Source organism: Budorcas taxicolor, chromosome 23 (assembly GCF_023091745.1).
Source record: "Budorcas taxicolor isolate Tak-1 chromosome 23, Takin1.1, whole genome shotgun sequence".
Taxonomy (NCBI): domain Eukaryota; kingdom Metazoa; phylum Chordata; class Mammalia; order Artiodactyla; family Bovidae; genus Budorcas; species Budorcas taxicolor.
In genome coordinates, this window is record NC_068932.1 from 13498334 (window position 1) to 13513502 (window position 15169).

Genomic DNA, 15169 nt, shown 5'->3' on the forward strand with positions numbered 1-15169 from the left:
GGGAATTCATGTTCTTGCCTTGAAAACATGTTCTGATATTTCAAGTCACATTGAATAACGAGATATTGATACTGTTATGTTCTTTTTCAAATGAGATTAATTATATAGGCATCTAATGACACTGTTTTTCATTTCTGTTTACATGATTCTTTTAAAATAAATATTGGAATTTATACTTTTGTATGTTAATTTAATGAAAGATTTTTTTAAGCACATCACTTGTACTGTAGAAATTAATCGGTTTTGGTGCATTCTTTTGCAGGATGTAATTAATACTTTATTGCCTAAGGTTTTAACTAGAATAATTGAAGGGCTCCAGGATCTTGACGATGATGTCAGAGCTGTTGCTGCAGCGTCGTTAGTACCTGTGGTAGAGAGCCTTGTGTATCTTCAGACACAAAAAGTAAACATTCTGCATGTTTTTCTTATAGAGCCTTTTACATTTGTTATGTAGCATGTTAGAAAAAACATTGAGGTTGGCTTTTTTTTAAATCTTTCTCCATTTTTCTTATGACAGCCCTCTGGTGCATAAGATCTTGATATATATATTCTTGGAAAGAGTGAATTGTGAATTGTGTCTTTTTATCTTTCCCTTTCATGTACAGAATATGTAGAGAACTTCCCTTAAAAAGAAAGCAACCATTCCTTGTTCATTTCATTCCTGGTTTTTAGGCAAATGAGATTTTCGCTTGTTTTGATTTTTTATTATGTTTTCATTTTTGAAATGCCTCTTTTAAGGTCCATCTGATTTCCCTCTATTGTTAAAACCAGAACATGTGTATTTGAGAGTACTTCAAAAGCTCAGAAACTAAATTTGTCTTTTCATGATGATTAAGAACGTTTTAACTATATTAAAATTGCTCAGAGGTTGCTGACATGTATGTGTAAGCTATATTGTTTTCAGAGTTTATGATTTTTTTTTTAAATGGAAAATACAGTTGGGATATCTTATTTCTTGAATTCTCCATCCATTATGAACCTCGCTAGAAAGGTAAATGCCAAAGTAGAGCTGAGTGGCATTAAAAAGAGGGGTAGAGAACTGTTGAAGACGAATGATGTTTCCTCCTTAACTGTACTCAGAACTGGGATTATCCAAGGTCATTGGGGTTGTATATGTTGTTGAATCAGTAGTGACTCCTGAAATACAGTTTGGCATGGCTGGTGAATATTTCTTGCAAAATTAATAACTGTTTTTTTGATAACTGATCTTATAGGTACCTTTCATTATAAATACATTATGGGATGCTCTTCTGGAACTAGATGATCTAACAGCTTCAACAAATAGTATTATGACTCTTCTGTCATCCTTGTTAACTTATCCTCAGGTTCAACAATGCAGGTAATTATTTCTGTTCAATGGAATAAAGCAGAAAGTGTTTACATACAGTTCCAGATAATTAAAAATATGATAGTCTGGCGTCTTTTAGAACAGCACTGTAATTAGGGGATGCCAAAGACAGTTATTTTAAGGAGGACTTTTCTTCTTCATCTCTAGCCAACAGCTCTTTGAGGGCAGAAACTTAGAGAAGCTATATTCTTGGGTTAATTCCATTATATAATCATTCAGCTTGTTCATCCTATGAGAGTTAACTTTAGATAAACAATTATCCATTTTATTTCCACTTCTAGTTCTAGACTATAGAATTTTGTAGCCTTTGTGACTGTGGTTAATAGAATTATCAGTGAACATCAGTTTTACATTTCCAAATTTTGCTACTCTGTGAGCATTTTCTTCGTGATGTTCACCAAGAAATATTTTCTTGATTTCAATAATCACTTATCAGGAAGGGAATACATAATAATGTAATATAATCTTCAAAAGCAGAGAATGGGTAAAGCAAAGACGTAAACCAAAAATTTAGTGTCATTTATTTTACTGTCTTGATATCTGAAATGAAGCTTAGTTAATTAGTGTATTCCCTACCTTTTAGACTGGCTCCTAAATATTAATATCCTTGGAGATACAGCAAAAAAAAATTACAGATGAGAAAGTTAATTACTTTTCTTAGGCTAGTAAGTTAGAGAAGGCAATGGCACCCCACTCCAGTACTCTTGCCTGGAAAATCCCATGGACGAAGGAGCCTGGTAGGCTGCAGTCCAAGGGGTCACTAAGAGTCGGACATGACTGAGCGACTTCACTTTGACTTTTCACTTTCATGCATTGGAGAAGGAAATGGCAACCCACTCCAGTATTCTTGCCTGGAGAATCCCAGGGATGGGGGAGCCTGGTGGGCTGCCGTCTATGGGGTCGCAGAGTCGGACACGACTGAAGCGACTTAGCAGCAGCAGTCCAGTAAGTGTATTCAATGAATGTTTATGTAATTATGATTATAAATGATTTCTGGTTCTGTGAGTAAATCTGTTTCCAATGAAAATCATTGATGTGTGAAAAACATGGAGAGAATGTTTAAAATAATACTGACCTGTGGTCATCCTTCAATGTTAAATTTAGGCTAGTGGGACAACCCAAAATTGGAATAGCAAAATAAGTGCTTATAAAGTAAAGAGGAAAATTGAAATGGTAGTGCATATATGGTGTTTCCTGATTTTCAGACACTTTCATTGGTATAAGGATTAAATGAGTTAATCTGTGTGAAAGCTGCAAAATGCAAGAATTCTTAATTATTATATATTAGGGGTTGGTAAACTTTTTCTGTCCAGATAGTGAGACTTTGGCTTTGTGGCCATATGATCTCTGTCAAAGCTACTCAGCTCTGTCTGTGTAGCACAAAAGCAGTTGTAGATAATACATAAAGGAATGAATGTACCTGTAATCCAGTAAAACTTCATATAAAAACTCATGTAAAGTGAACTTGAACTGTGAGCCTTGGTTTGTTTGCACTTGCCCTAAAAAATAAAAAAGGCTTTGGACTTAAAAATGTATGTATATAATCAAGTGGACAGTGTTGGAAAAGCTAGATAATGTAAAAAAAAAATCAAAGAATGTCGTGAAAATTCTGTTAATTCAGTGTGAAATAATGTAGTTTTTGATCTTTTTTTTTTTTTTCAAAATTGCCTTAGAAAATTTGCTTCATATGTTGTGATATTTGGCAGATACTTTCCAGCTTATGTAAGAAGAAATGCAGCATGTATTTGGAGCATGAAGAGTTACACTATTAACAAGACCTGCTATAATGCTTTTTCATATTTGAATCTGTTTTATGTCTGTGTGTGCATGTGTTTAAGTTATAATTTTATAAGTAAATTTACTAGATGTGTAAATAAATGTAAAAGGCGACATTCATTTAAATCTGCAAGTAATGAAAATATCATTAAAAGATGGACCTCCTGAGAGGAACCAAAAGAACAGATAATTACACTGACATATTCTTTTTTCCTCATGTCTTTTTCTATCGAGGTATATATTTAAAATGCTACTTACAAATAATTTGCTAATTTGAGGTAATTTATAAATGAATCGTGGATGTGACAGGAATCCTATGGTCCAAGTTGTTAGCCAACTCGTGCCTTTGCTTGCTTTCACATTTAAAATCTAATCTGTGAGAAGGAAGATAATTTGAGTTTGCCTAATTTAGTAATGCTAGATTAGGATAACAAATTCCAAAGCTACTACCATTACCATCTCTTGCTTCTTTTGATATGTGATAGAGATGGCCCCAAAGGGGGATATAAATTCTGTGCACCTGTTGGTTACCTGTTGGAGTTAACAGTAGGAAAGGAGTAAGGATTAACAATCCTGATTTTTGTGTAGGCTGACTATCAACTAAGATACATGTCCCATTTTCCTGAGTGAGAACAGACTAAATGCAGTTATACTGAAAAGTTCTGATTTGATAGAGGTGATTGATGATATTAGTACCACAGAATAACCCCATGTTAATGTTTCTGCTACTCTTTATGACTGCATTTGTTCTGTCTATTCTGGTGTTACAACAGTTTTGTATGAGGGTGTTAAGCAAGTGTTCATAGGAAAATTGTATTGTCTTTTTAGAATTTATTCATCGAAAAAGTTGCTAGGTCCATAAGGAAATGATATTTAGATGATATATCAACAGAATTTCAACCAGGAATGAATAAGATTAATCTGTGTCTTCTTTATTAGTATTCAGCAGTCACTCACAGTTTTAGTTCCACGTGTCTGGCCTTTTTTGCATCACACTATATCATCAGTTCGAAGAGCAGCCTTGGAAACTCTGTTCACTTTATTATCAACACAAGACCAGGTAAGAACTAACTTGGTCTAAATAACTACAGTAATCTTGAAATTTTTAGAGATTAATTTTGTAAGATCAATCTGACCACCAGGTTACCCTTGCTTCACATAAAGATCAGGAGAATGTTAGGGCTAGTAAAATTGGTATGGTGAGTATGTAGATACATAAGAATATAATCATCATAAGGGCAGAAATATTTTAATACTATTCTAGATTATATTCCCAGCCCATAGAATATTGCCTAACACAAAGGTGGCTCTCAGTAAGTTTTTGTTGAACGAAAGATTGAATCATCCCTTCCTGTCAAAGATCATGTTATTCATTCTTTGCCTACTCTGTATGGTTGACAGTTGGATGGTTGGCAAAAACCATCCCAGGTTAGAAAGCTACCTGTGAAGCTCTGCAGTGTGACTTGAAAAGACTGATAATACAGTTGCTAGGCACTTACTTCCTTTTAAGGAATACTCAGTCTTAAGAGCATTTTATTTCCAAGGAGTAGCACATTGAAATGCCTACAGAGAACCGTCAGTTAATATCACTGTGTAAATAGAAATCTGTTATGAGCTGAGTAATCCTTGCCCTGTCTGTAAAAGGCTTCACATTCCTGTTTTAAAAATAGACTAAAGGTCAAACAAAATACTAGAATTTAGGGAAACATCATAAGGAATCCATTTCTTATGCTGTTACTTATAGGTGCTGCAGTTTGAGTGGTCTTTAAAAAACAATGGTTAATTTTTTTTTAGACAATATATTAATACTGTGGATAAATGTCTCTTTTGTGTTCACCAACCATGCATTCCTATGTGAATTAGGAATATTCCATGTAGACCTACTTTAATTTATAGCATGATATTGTGTTGCACTACCATGAATCAACATTTGTAAATTTCCTTTTGCATTATCTTTTTTGTCTGATCAGACTCTTCTAAGAAAAAACTATCATGTCCATTTTATTAATATAATGCTTAGTTGATCAGTCATGGGTTCATATAAAAAGCTGCTGGCATGGGTTCTGAGTTTTCACATTATTATTTTTTTTTTCGGTTTTGTGAGTTTTGCCTAAATGTTTTTGATGTAAATATTCTTAAATTCACTTTAGATAGACCTATTAAAATTACCAAATTTCTTCCCTTCATGTTGTTGTTGTTTTCTGGTTTTTTTTAGTACACTTGACTTTTAGGAGCAATCTTAGGTTTACAGAAAAGCTGAGCAAAAAGTACACAGTTCCTATATGCCCCTACCCATATGCACAGTTTCCCCTTTAGCTAACATCTTGCATTAGTGTAGTGCATTTGTTGCAGTTGATGAACCAGTATTGATACATTATTAACTAAAGCCCACAGTTTACACTAGGGTTTACTCTTTATAGTGTAGATTCTATGGGTTGACATATGTACAGTGGTATGTGCTCACCATTAGAGTATCATAAGGAATAGTTTCACTGCACTAAAAAATGCCTGTGCTGCACCTATGCATTTCCACTTTTCCTCCCTTCAAAACCTTAGCAACCACTACTACTCTCTTATTGTTCTCATACTTCTGCCTTTTCCAGAATACCACATAGTTGGAGTTATGTCGTATGTGGGCTTCCCTGGTGGCTCAGATGGGTGAAGGATCTACCTGCAATGCAGGAAACCTGGGTTTGATCCCTGGGTTGGAAAGATCCCCTGGAGAAGGAAATGGCTACCCATTCCAGTACTCTTGCCTGGAGAATTTCGTGGACAGGGGAGCCTGGCAGGCTGCAGTCCATGGGGTGGCAAAGAGTTGGACATGACTGAGTCACACACACATGTAGTATATTGCCTTTTAATAGTGGCTTCTGTTTCATTTAGCATTACAAAATTAAGGTTTCTCCATGTCTTTTTTTATAACTTGATAGTTCATTTCTTTTTATCACTCTGTAATACTGCATTGTATGGGTGTGCCACAATTCCATATATTCACCTATTAAAGGATAATTTCATTTCTTTCTGTTTTTATCAGTTTGAATGAAGTTTTAAACATTTGTGTGCAGGTTTTGGTATGGGCATAGTTTTCAGTGCACTTGGGTAAATCTGAAGTACACAATTGCTGGATCATATGCTAAGAATATATTTAATTTTATAAGAAAATGTCTTCCAGAAATGTCTGTACCAATTTACATTTCCACCATCAAGGAGTTTCTGTTGCTGTATATCCTCTCCCAGCATTTGATGTAGTCAGTGTTGTTGATTTTAGCCTTTCTAATAAGTCTGTAGTGGTATCTCACTATAGTTTAAATTTGAAGTTCTCTAATGATATATGATGTTGAACATCTTTTCATATGCTTATCTTTAGTAATTTTGTTTTGTTTTGCAAAACCATAAGACTTTATAAGGAAGATAGCCTGAATCTTACAACTTATCCCATCATAAGTATGTATGCATATATGCTTGTCTCTAAAATGTTTTTGTATAGAACGACAGTTAATAAGTTATTTATAAATTCTCTTTTTAAAAAAATTTATTTGCCTGCACCACATGGCTTGGAGGATCTTAATTCCTTGACCAGGGATGGAATCTGGGCCCTGGGCAGTTGAAGCATGAAGTCCTAACCACTGAACTGCCAGGAAATTCCTGAAATCTCATTTGTATTAGACTCTTTTATGACATACCTTGCAGTCTTTGAAGATAAATTGTTTAATCCTTGTGTCTTTATCTCTCATGTTAACATGTGAAAGTATTAGCAAGTCTGGCTTCTCAGAGAGTATGAAATAAGAACTCTTAGGCAAACCAAATTAATTTTATTTGGTAATGACTGAAAATCAGGATGTAACTTTTTTTTTGGCTGAACAAAGAGCTTGACAAAGTGAAGTAATTTATCGTTTGTTTTTCCTTTTTTAAAAAAGTTTTTATTGGAGTTTAGTTGATTTATCATGTGTGAGCTTCTCCTGTGCAGCAAAATGAATCATACATATATATTCATTTTTTTAGCTTCTCTTCCCATGTAGAGCATTACTTGATTTTACTTTCTATAGACTGTATTTATTCATGCAGGTTTATATATGAATATGTATGTTTACCTGTGAATTACTTTACTGAAATGTCTAGATTAATTAGTGTTGATAACCACTATCTTTAATAGTGGTTTTAGTCAGAACTCAACTAGGAAAATATATTCTGGACATTAACCTCTAGTTTAGCCATATTTTGTTGACTGGGTAAGCTTTTCCATTCTGTTTGCATCAGAGTCACCATCTGAGTCATTGAAAATTTTAGTACATAAAAGTATTGATTTTTATTTGAAAGGCAAGCATTAGCATGATGCTTATAAATTTAGCATGAAGATATACATGAGATTGAGTTGGAATTTGGGGGCATATTTAGTCCAGGATGTAAGAAAATTTAATGTATGCATATGTAGAGAAGGGAATAAAGACCAAAAAAACAGAGTTGACTGAGACTTTGGCATTTGAGAACATTAGCATAATTAGGTATTGGTCAGATTTTATAAAGGTATGAAAAGAGAGCAAAGTTTAAATATTTATCTGACTTTCAATAAATATTGGTTGGACAAATAAATAAAACAAGGTGTTACGAGTTATTTAATTATAGAATTGGGTTTTGTTTTTTGGCAGTGGGCCAAAATAGGATTTCAGATCAAATTAGTAGAGGAGCTGAGAACTCAGTATGATTCATAACTTTGTTGTAGCTTCTTTCCAGATTTTCTTCCCTGCAACCCCATATCATTTGATATGGTGATAGAAATGATGATACCTACTGACATGAATCAGGTGTTCATGGTAAATGATAATCAGATTGCTGCTCCGCCCCACCCCGCCCCACCTCAACATCTACACACTTCATGGGTGTGCTTGTGGGAAGATAAAAGGGGGGGCATAGCAAAATGGTGCTGGCAAGATCTTATCCACCTAATATGTCAATTTTGCCAGTTAGGGATTTATTGCAATCCTACAATTGTGGAAAATTTTCCATATTACCAACTATTCCTTGTGGCTTTGATTATTCTTATAATCAAGGTAGATTTGCTCAACAGTTACATTAGCTCCTACAATTTTCTAGATACTGATTGGTAAGGGAAAAGTTCTGTTTCCTTCTGTAGAGCTTAAAACAGGAAGCTAACCAAGACAGAAGAAGACAACTAGACAAGCGCTTATAATTACATAGTGGCCATTTTATAAAGCCATCATTACATAGTGAGGTAAGGATCTGTTAGGGGAAGCAGATGGTGCTGCTGGGTCCTTACTAGTGAGGTGAGTAAAGGTCAAGGAAGTGTCTTGCTGAAAGTACAGTTGAAACGGAGACCTGAAGGATGAATGGAATTTAACCAGGTGAAGAGCAGGTTAACAGTCAGAGGAAGAGCATGTGTCAGACTCTGGGAGCAGGAGTGAGCATGGTGGCACTAAAGAGGGAGGGAAAGGAAACTGGTCTGGCTGAGGGACTGAGCGCAAGGGGATGCACCAAGAGTTGCACCTTGAGTTGGTAAATATAGTGACATGTCTGACGGTCTTAGTTTTGTTATCAGCGTTCCTTGTTCTGAGTTCCGCAAAGGCAGAGTGAAGGCTGGAACACCAGTCTGAATAAAGGAGCTGTACAGAGACTGCCCCATTCTCTTTACACTAAATAAGTATCAATCACTCCCCTGAGTATTCCCACAGATGCCCACCCCTCCATCTGACCCTCATGATAAAAATGACATAAAGTGCTAATACTGTGTCAATTATTTAACATAAACCAAAATATATTTTTTAAAGCCCTCTTAAAACGTGAATTATAACTTGAGTTGTTGTAGTATAGCTTATAGTTAATTTAAACCTGGTAAAGTAAACAGTCTGTGGTAAGAATTTTTCTGTAATTTGGATTATACTCTGCTAGACTACTACTGAGGAGAAGGCAGTGGCACCCCACTCCAGTACTCTTGCCTGGAAAATCCCATGGACAGAGGAGCCTGATAGGCTGCCGGCCACGGGGTCGCTAAGAGTCGGGCATGACTGAGCGACTTCACTTTCATTTTTCACTTTCATGTATTGGAGAAGGAAATGGCACCCCACTCCAGTGTTCTTGCCTGGAGAATCCCAGGGACAGAGGAGCCTAGTGGGCTGCCGTCTATGGGGTCTCACAGAGTCGAACACAACTGAAGCAACTTAGCAGCAGCAGCAGCAGACTACTACTGAAGTCATCAAAACTTTCCAGACTTTGCCTAAGATTAGAAGGGAAATTTGTGACTAGTAGACTCCTAGTTAGTAGCATACTAGAAGTCCACTGACTATTTTTTAAAATTCTGGGATGGAAAATCCCAACGTCACTGTACCCCACTCCTAACCAATTCAGTTTAATAAACCTATAAATAAAAAGCAACATTAGGTTACCTGCCTAAGTCAGTGTCTCCTGGAAGACAGGCACAAAATTTATGAAAACAGGTGAACCAACTTTCAGATTTGCAAGAGGCAGGTTGTTTCTGGGTGGGCCAAATTGTGCTTAGTGATTTTTGGAGAAAATACTAACAGCTGAAGCATGTAACTTTTTGTAACAGTGACTAAAAGGAGATGCTTGCACAATTGTTCAGATAGAACAGCTTCAGCTATTTTCTCAGCTTTATTTTGTAACTTGTGTTTTCTGCTAGGCAGACTTTGTTATGTTGCTGGAGAAATCTGCATGTTTAAAAATACTCGTTCCTGTGATGATAGTGACCTGCATATTCTGGGTTGGATTTTTTGTTTGGTTGGGCTTTTGGTTTCTCTTTTATTTTTTAAATTTTTTTTCCTCTTTATTTATTGACTTGACTTTATAAAGCAAAATTAAACAGAAAATACAGAGTGCCCATGCATATACCTCCTGCCCTGCCCCAAATAGCTGCTCCCACCATCAACGTCGCACACCAGAATGTTACAGTTAGTGAACGAACGTTGACATGTCATTATCAACCAATCCATAGTTGTATTAGGTTTCACTTTTTTTTTCCCAGGCTGTGCCACATTGCTTACAGGATCTTAGTTTCCTGACCAGGAATTGAATGTCGGCCCTTGGCAGTGAAAGCACTGTCCTAACCACTGGACCTCCAGGGAGTTCCCTTGGCTTCACTCTTAATGTTGCACGTTCATTTTACTGATTTTCACAGATGTGTGATGATCTTTCCATTATTATATCTTACAGAATAGTTTCTCTACCGTAAAAACACCCTGTGTTCTTTCATTCATTTATTCCTTTGGTTGTTTTTTAAATAATTATAAAGTAGAATTTACTAGAGTAACAAAGTTTATAGCCTGAGAAGACTACTACAATTTATATTACATTCACTATTTATTAATATGGGGGAAAAAAATCTTCAACTGTAGGTATGGCTTTGGGATCTACAAGCAACTGTTTTGATTTCCAGTGATGAGGTTAGGGGTAGATTAAGAGAATTGGTAAATATGGCAGGGGAAATGAGAAGAAATCATAGGAGAGTAATATTAAATTATTGGCTTAGTACTGTTACAGCTTTCCTAATTGTGCCTGTTCTCTCTGCTGAGGAAAGGAGAACTTTTCTTCTTTCCAGTGTCCCTTTCCCTTTCAATGAAAAGTAGTTCTTTAAGGCATCCCCTGTCAGTGAGTAGGCTCCCCCGAGCTGATGATTTTGCAGTCTATTTTAAATTTCTTTCAAGCCATTTTGAGAAATGTGAAAAAAAGAAGACCAGGGTTATTAGTTTCCTACTGGCAAGAGAACTATAGGTAGCTTTCTGAGTTATGCATTATCCCTAGACCTTCTCACTTTCTGGAAATTCAGTTAAACATTTTCCAAATTTCTCTTCAGTCTCTTCCAGACAGTTCAGTTCAGTCGCTCAGTCGTGTCCAACTCTTTGCGACCCCGTGAACTGCAGCACGCCAGGCCTCCCTGTCCATCACCAACTCCCTGAGTTTACCCAAACTTATGTCCATTGAGTCGGTGATGCCATCCAACCATCTCATCCTCTGTCATCCCCTTCTCCTCCTGCCTTCAATCTTTCCCAGCATCAGGGTGTTTTCAGATGAGTCAGGTCTTTGCATCAGGTGGCCAAAGTATTGGAGTTTCAGCTTCAATATCAGTCCTTCCAGACCCAGGACTGATCTCCTTTAGGATGGACTGGTTGGATCTCCTTGCAGTCCAAGGGACTCTCAACAGTCTTCTCCAACACCACAGTTCAAAAGCATCAATTCTTCTACGCTTAGCTTTCTTCCAGACAACATAGTTTTTATTTTTAAAAAATTGTGGAAGGATGTGATATTAAGTACTGTGAACTAGTTAATAAAATTTTTAGTTCTTATTCAGTGAGCTTATAATTTGTGCAGTAGACAACATGAGATTACTTTTCTACAATTCTGAGCACACAGTCGATTTAGTTAAGCACCATTGGATTGCTTGATTTGGGTGGGCTTTTGATTTGTTGAGAAATTCCTTAGATTGAGGTTTTAAACCTGAGCTTAAGGAAATCCCTGAAGCTGAAAGCAAAACATTATACATAAGTATGTAGATAAATGTATTTTTCTAAGAGAAGATTGTGCGTAGTCTTTCCCCAGTTTTCAGAGGGTCCTTAACCCAAAATAAATTAGGAACTTTGGCTTTAATTTTGTAGTGAACTCAAAGTTGAATTTTCTAGATTGGATATCATCTCACAGTTCTTTTCTTGCATTAATGATGAGCACATACAACTTAAGCTGATTATCCAGCACAACTGTAGTGTGATCATTTATCAAATTTCCCTGACAGAGCAGTGATACACAATGAAACCAAAGAGTTGTCACTGGTTAGAGCTTGCTCCCATATACAGGATGCTTTCAGTTTATTAGAAGCAAAATTCAGTGTTGTTAATCATACAGACTTTCTCCAGATTCCTAGAGACTGTATGCCATTTAATTTCTCCAAATCGTTGGAATAATACGGTGTTTTTGCTCAGAATCTTGTCAAAATTTATCACCAGTTGAACGTTTTTGATGAAGTCATAACAGTCTTTTCATGGTAGTACTTCTGTTATTTGACTTAAAACTTTTAAAATAAGCTAACACTGCAGAATTATGTTATAATTTTGATTTTGCTTTTGTTTTTAGAACTCTTCATCTTGGCTTACACCTATCCTTCCTGATATGCTTCGACACATATTTCAGTTTTGTGTTTTAGAAAGCAGCCAGGAAATTCTGGACCTCATTCACAAGGTATGTGGTGAATATATCTGTACTCCTTTTCCCAGTACCTTGGTAGATGTTAAAAATTTTTTTTCAAAATTCTGTGCAGTTGTTGATCAGGGATTTAAGAAGTTAGAAATCATCCAAGACATTTGAATAGTCTGGAGATCAAGGAAATAGACTTTCTATGGATTATAATGGTGAAGTCCTAGTTAGTTGTGTGACCCAGTAGGCAGGTGTTTTAAGCACTTTCTTCATAGCCTCAATACAGAAAATTAAAAATGAAGAAAAGACAACTTTTTTCCATCACTTATTTTGCTTTCTGTCAGGATGCTTATCTGTCCTATAGAGTATCTTGGGGTTTATTGGTAATCATAATTTAGACTTGCACTTTTTCCTTTTATTTAGGAATATTGGTCATATGTGTTGGAACCTATAAAGAATAGCCACTTGATATGTTTAATAATATTTACGGGAGGAAATGGCACTGTTGTACCTTTAATACCTGTTAACGTAGTCTTGAATCATTGGCCTCTGAAGTGGCTCATTGTTAACAGCTGTGGGTTAACATTGGTGGTGTTTCTACATGGTGGCCCTAGCCCATTAATGTCAGGCATCAAGAAAAGTGCTTCAGGGCTTCCCCTGGCACACTGGTAAACAATCCGCCTCCAATGCAGGAGACTTGGGTTCGATCCCTGATCAGGAAGCATCCCACATGCCTCTGAGCTAAGCCTATGCGCCACAACTGAGCCTGTACCCTAGAGTCTGGAAGCCACAACTACTGAGCCGAGTGCTCTAGAGCCCTGCTCTGCAACAAGAGAAGCCACTTCAGTGAGAAGCCCCTGCAGCACCAAGGACCCAGCACGGCCATAAATAAATAAATAAATAATTTTTTTTAAAAAGTGCTTTATTGAGTAAGATCATGAATCAAGATTTACATTGTTTTTTAAGTTATACTAGGATATTACTCTAGTATATTACTCTGATATGGCTTCCCTCATAGCTGAGTTGGTAAAGAATCCACCTGCAGTGCAGGAGACCCCGGTTTGATTCCTGGGTCGGGAAAATCTGCTGAAGAACGGATAGGCTACCCACTCCAGTATTCTTGGGCTCCCTTTGTGGCTCAGCTGGTAAAGAATTTGCCTGCAATGCGGGAGGACCTGAGTTCGATCCCTGGGTTGGCATGATCCCCTGGAGAAGGGAAGGGCTACCCACTCCAGTATTTTGGCCTGGAGAATTCCATGGACTGTAAAGTCCATGGGGTCACAAAGAGTTGGACACAACTGAGTAACTTTCACTACTCTGATATGTTGGATATTACTAGGATATTACTCTAGCATATACTAAGGGTATCACTTCTCTAAATTTAGCAGGAGCTGTTATATATTGAAGCATGTATTGAATATCGGAATGCATATAGAGCTTTATGATACAAAGAAAGGATTCCAGATATTTACTGAAATTTTGATAACTGTTTTTATGGGTATTTTAAAAAATGATTTTCGTAAAATACTGAGGAAAATACTTTGTATTCTTTTTCAAAAAAATTTCTTTTGTATTACATTTTTAGTATACAAACTTATCTACCCTAAAACAGTATTTCAGAGTAAGCCTATTTGTTGAATTTTAAAATTAATTTTTGTGCTATTTCCTACTTTTTTTTTCAATTCAGTGTCACTGAAAGTATTAGGTTTTATTAGGCCTTGCTAGTAAAATTTCATTTTCTTGTTCCCTTCTCATTCTGCAGGTTTGGATGGAATTGTTGAGCAAGGCTTCAGTTCAGTATGTGGTAGCGGCTGCTTGTCCATGGATGGCTGCGTGGCTTTGCTTAATGATGCAGCCTTCTCATTTACCTATTGATTTAAATATGTTGCTGGAAGTAAAAGCTAGAGCCAAAGTAAGTGTAGAGGAACATAATGTATTTGTATGTTCAATTCATAATTATTAATACAGTAACTGTTAAGAAACCTGTATTGCTTTATTATAAGTGTGATATTATGATTGTAACAGAAGGAAAAATTGTTTTATTGGAACCCTGACAAAATGCATAGTAATTTTTATCCATTAAAGTTTTGTGAAAAAACTGTATTCTAGTGGAATTGTAACAAATTAGATTATTTTTTATGTGGTCTATTAAATTTTAATGGTAAATCTTTAATTACTGTTTTCCCTGCTTATTCACTTAGGAAAAAACAGGTGGTAAGGTGCGCCAGGGCCAGAGCCAGAGTAAAGTACTTCAGGAGTACATTGCAGGTGCAGACACCATCATGGAAGACCCCACCACGAGGGACTTTGTTGTTATGCGGGCCAGAATGATGGCAGCCAAGTGAGTATACATAAATTCAAAAGTCATTGAACCGAAAGATTCCTCCCATGTGTCTGTCAATCCTTCCTCCATCATACTAGAGTAAGAAAAAAATTAAAAAGTAAGAAAACGTTTTTCATTCTTTTGAGGCTTTAAAAATAAGATTTGTATTTTTTTGGTGCACATATACTTTAATATTTAAGCTTAGGTGAAGTCATCTTAAATGGCAGATACTAAAATTTGTTTCTGAAGGCAACCCAACAATTGCACAGTCCGCCACAAAATTTGAACATCTAGGCCACATAACTGTGTTTTCAGGTCTGAAAATCTCTTTTGTTTGTTTTGTTGTTTTAGTTGCTAAGTCATGTTCGAATCTTTGTGACCCTCTGAGCTTTTGCCCTCCAGGTTCCTCTGTCCATGGGATTTCCCAGGCAAAAATATTGGAGTGGTTTGCCACTTCCTTCTCCGGGGATTTGTATTTTTTTTATGAAGATAAGATAGGAGTTAAGTCTTCCCTGGGAAAAGTTATAGCTTCAGTAGGGGAAACTTTTTTATAAAGTAATTTTATAATT

General features: G+C 36.2%; 1 protein-coding gene across 1 annotated transcript in view; it reads left to right on the forward strand.

Annotated features, from left to right (window-relative positions):
- The window catches only part of BTAF1 (B-TFIID TATA-box binding protein associated factor 1), an 84762-nt gene that overhangs the window by 36784 nt on the left and 32809 nt on the right, over positions 1 to 15169 (forward strand). Inside the window, exons 12-17 of the mRNA XM_052661211.1 lie at positions 263 to 403; positions 1215 to 1339; positions 4064 to 4184; positions 12218 to 12322; positions 14040 to 14189; positions 14479 to 14618. Of these exons, the coding sequence (XP_052517171.1) occupies positions 263 to 403; positions 1215 to 1339; positions 4064 to 4184; positions 12218 to 12322; positions 14040 to 14189; positions 14479 to 14618 (782 nt within the window). The remainder of the gene's footprint in view (positions 1 to 262; positions 404 to 1214; positions 1340 to 4063; positions 4185 to 12217; positions 12323 to 14039; positions 14190 to 14478; positions 14619 to 15169) is intronic.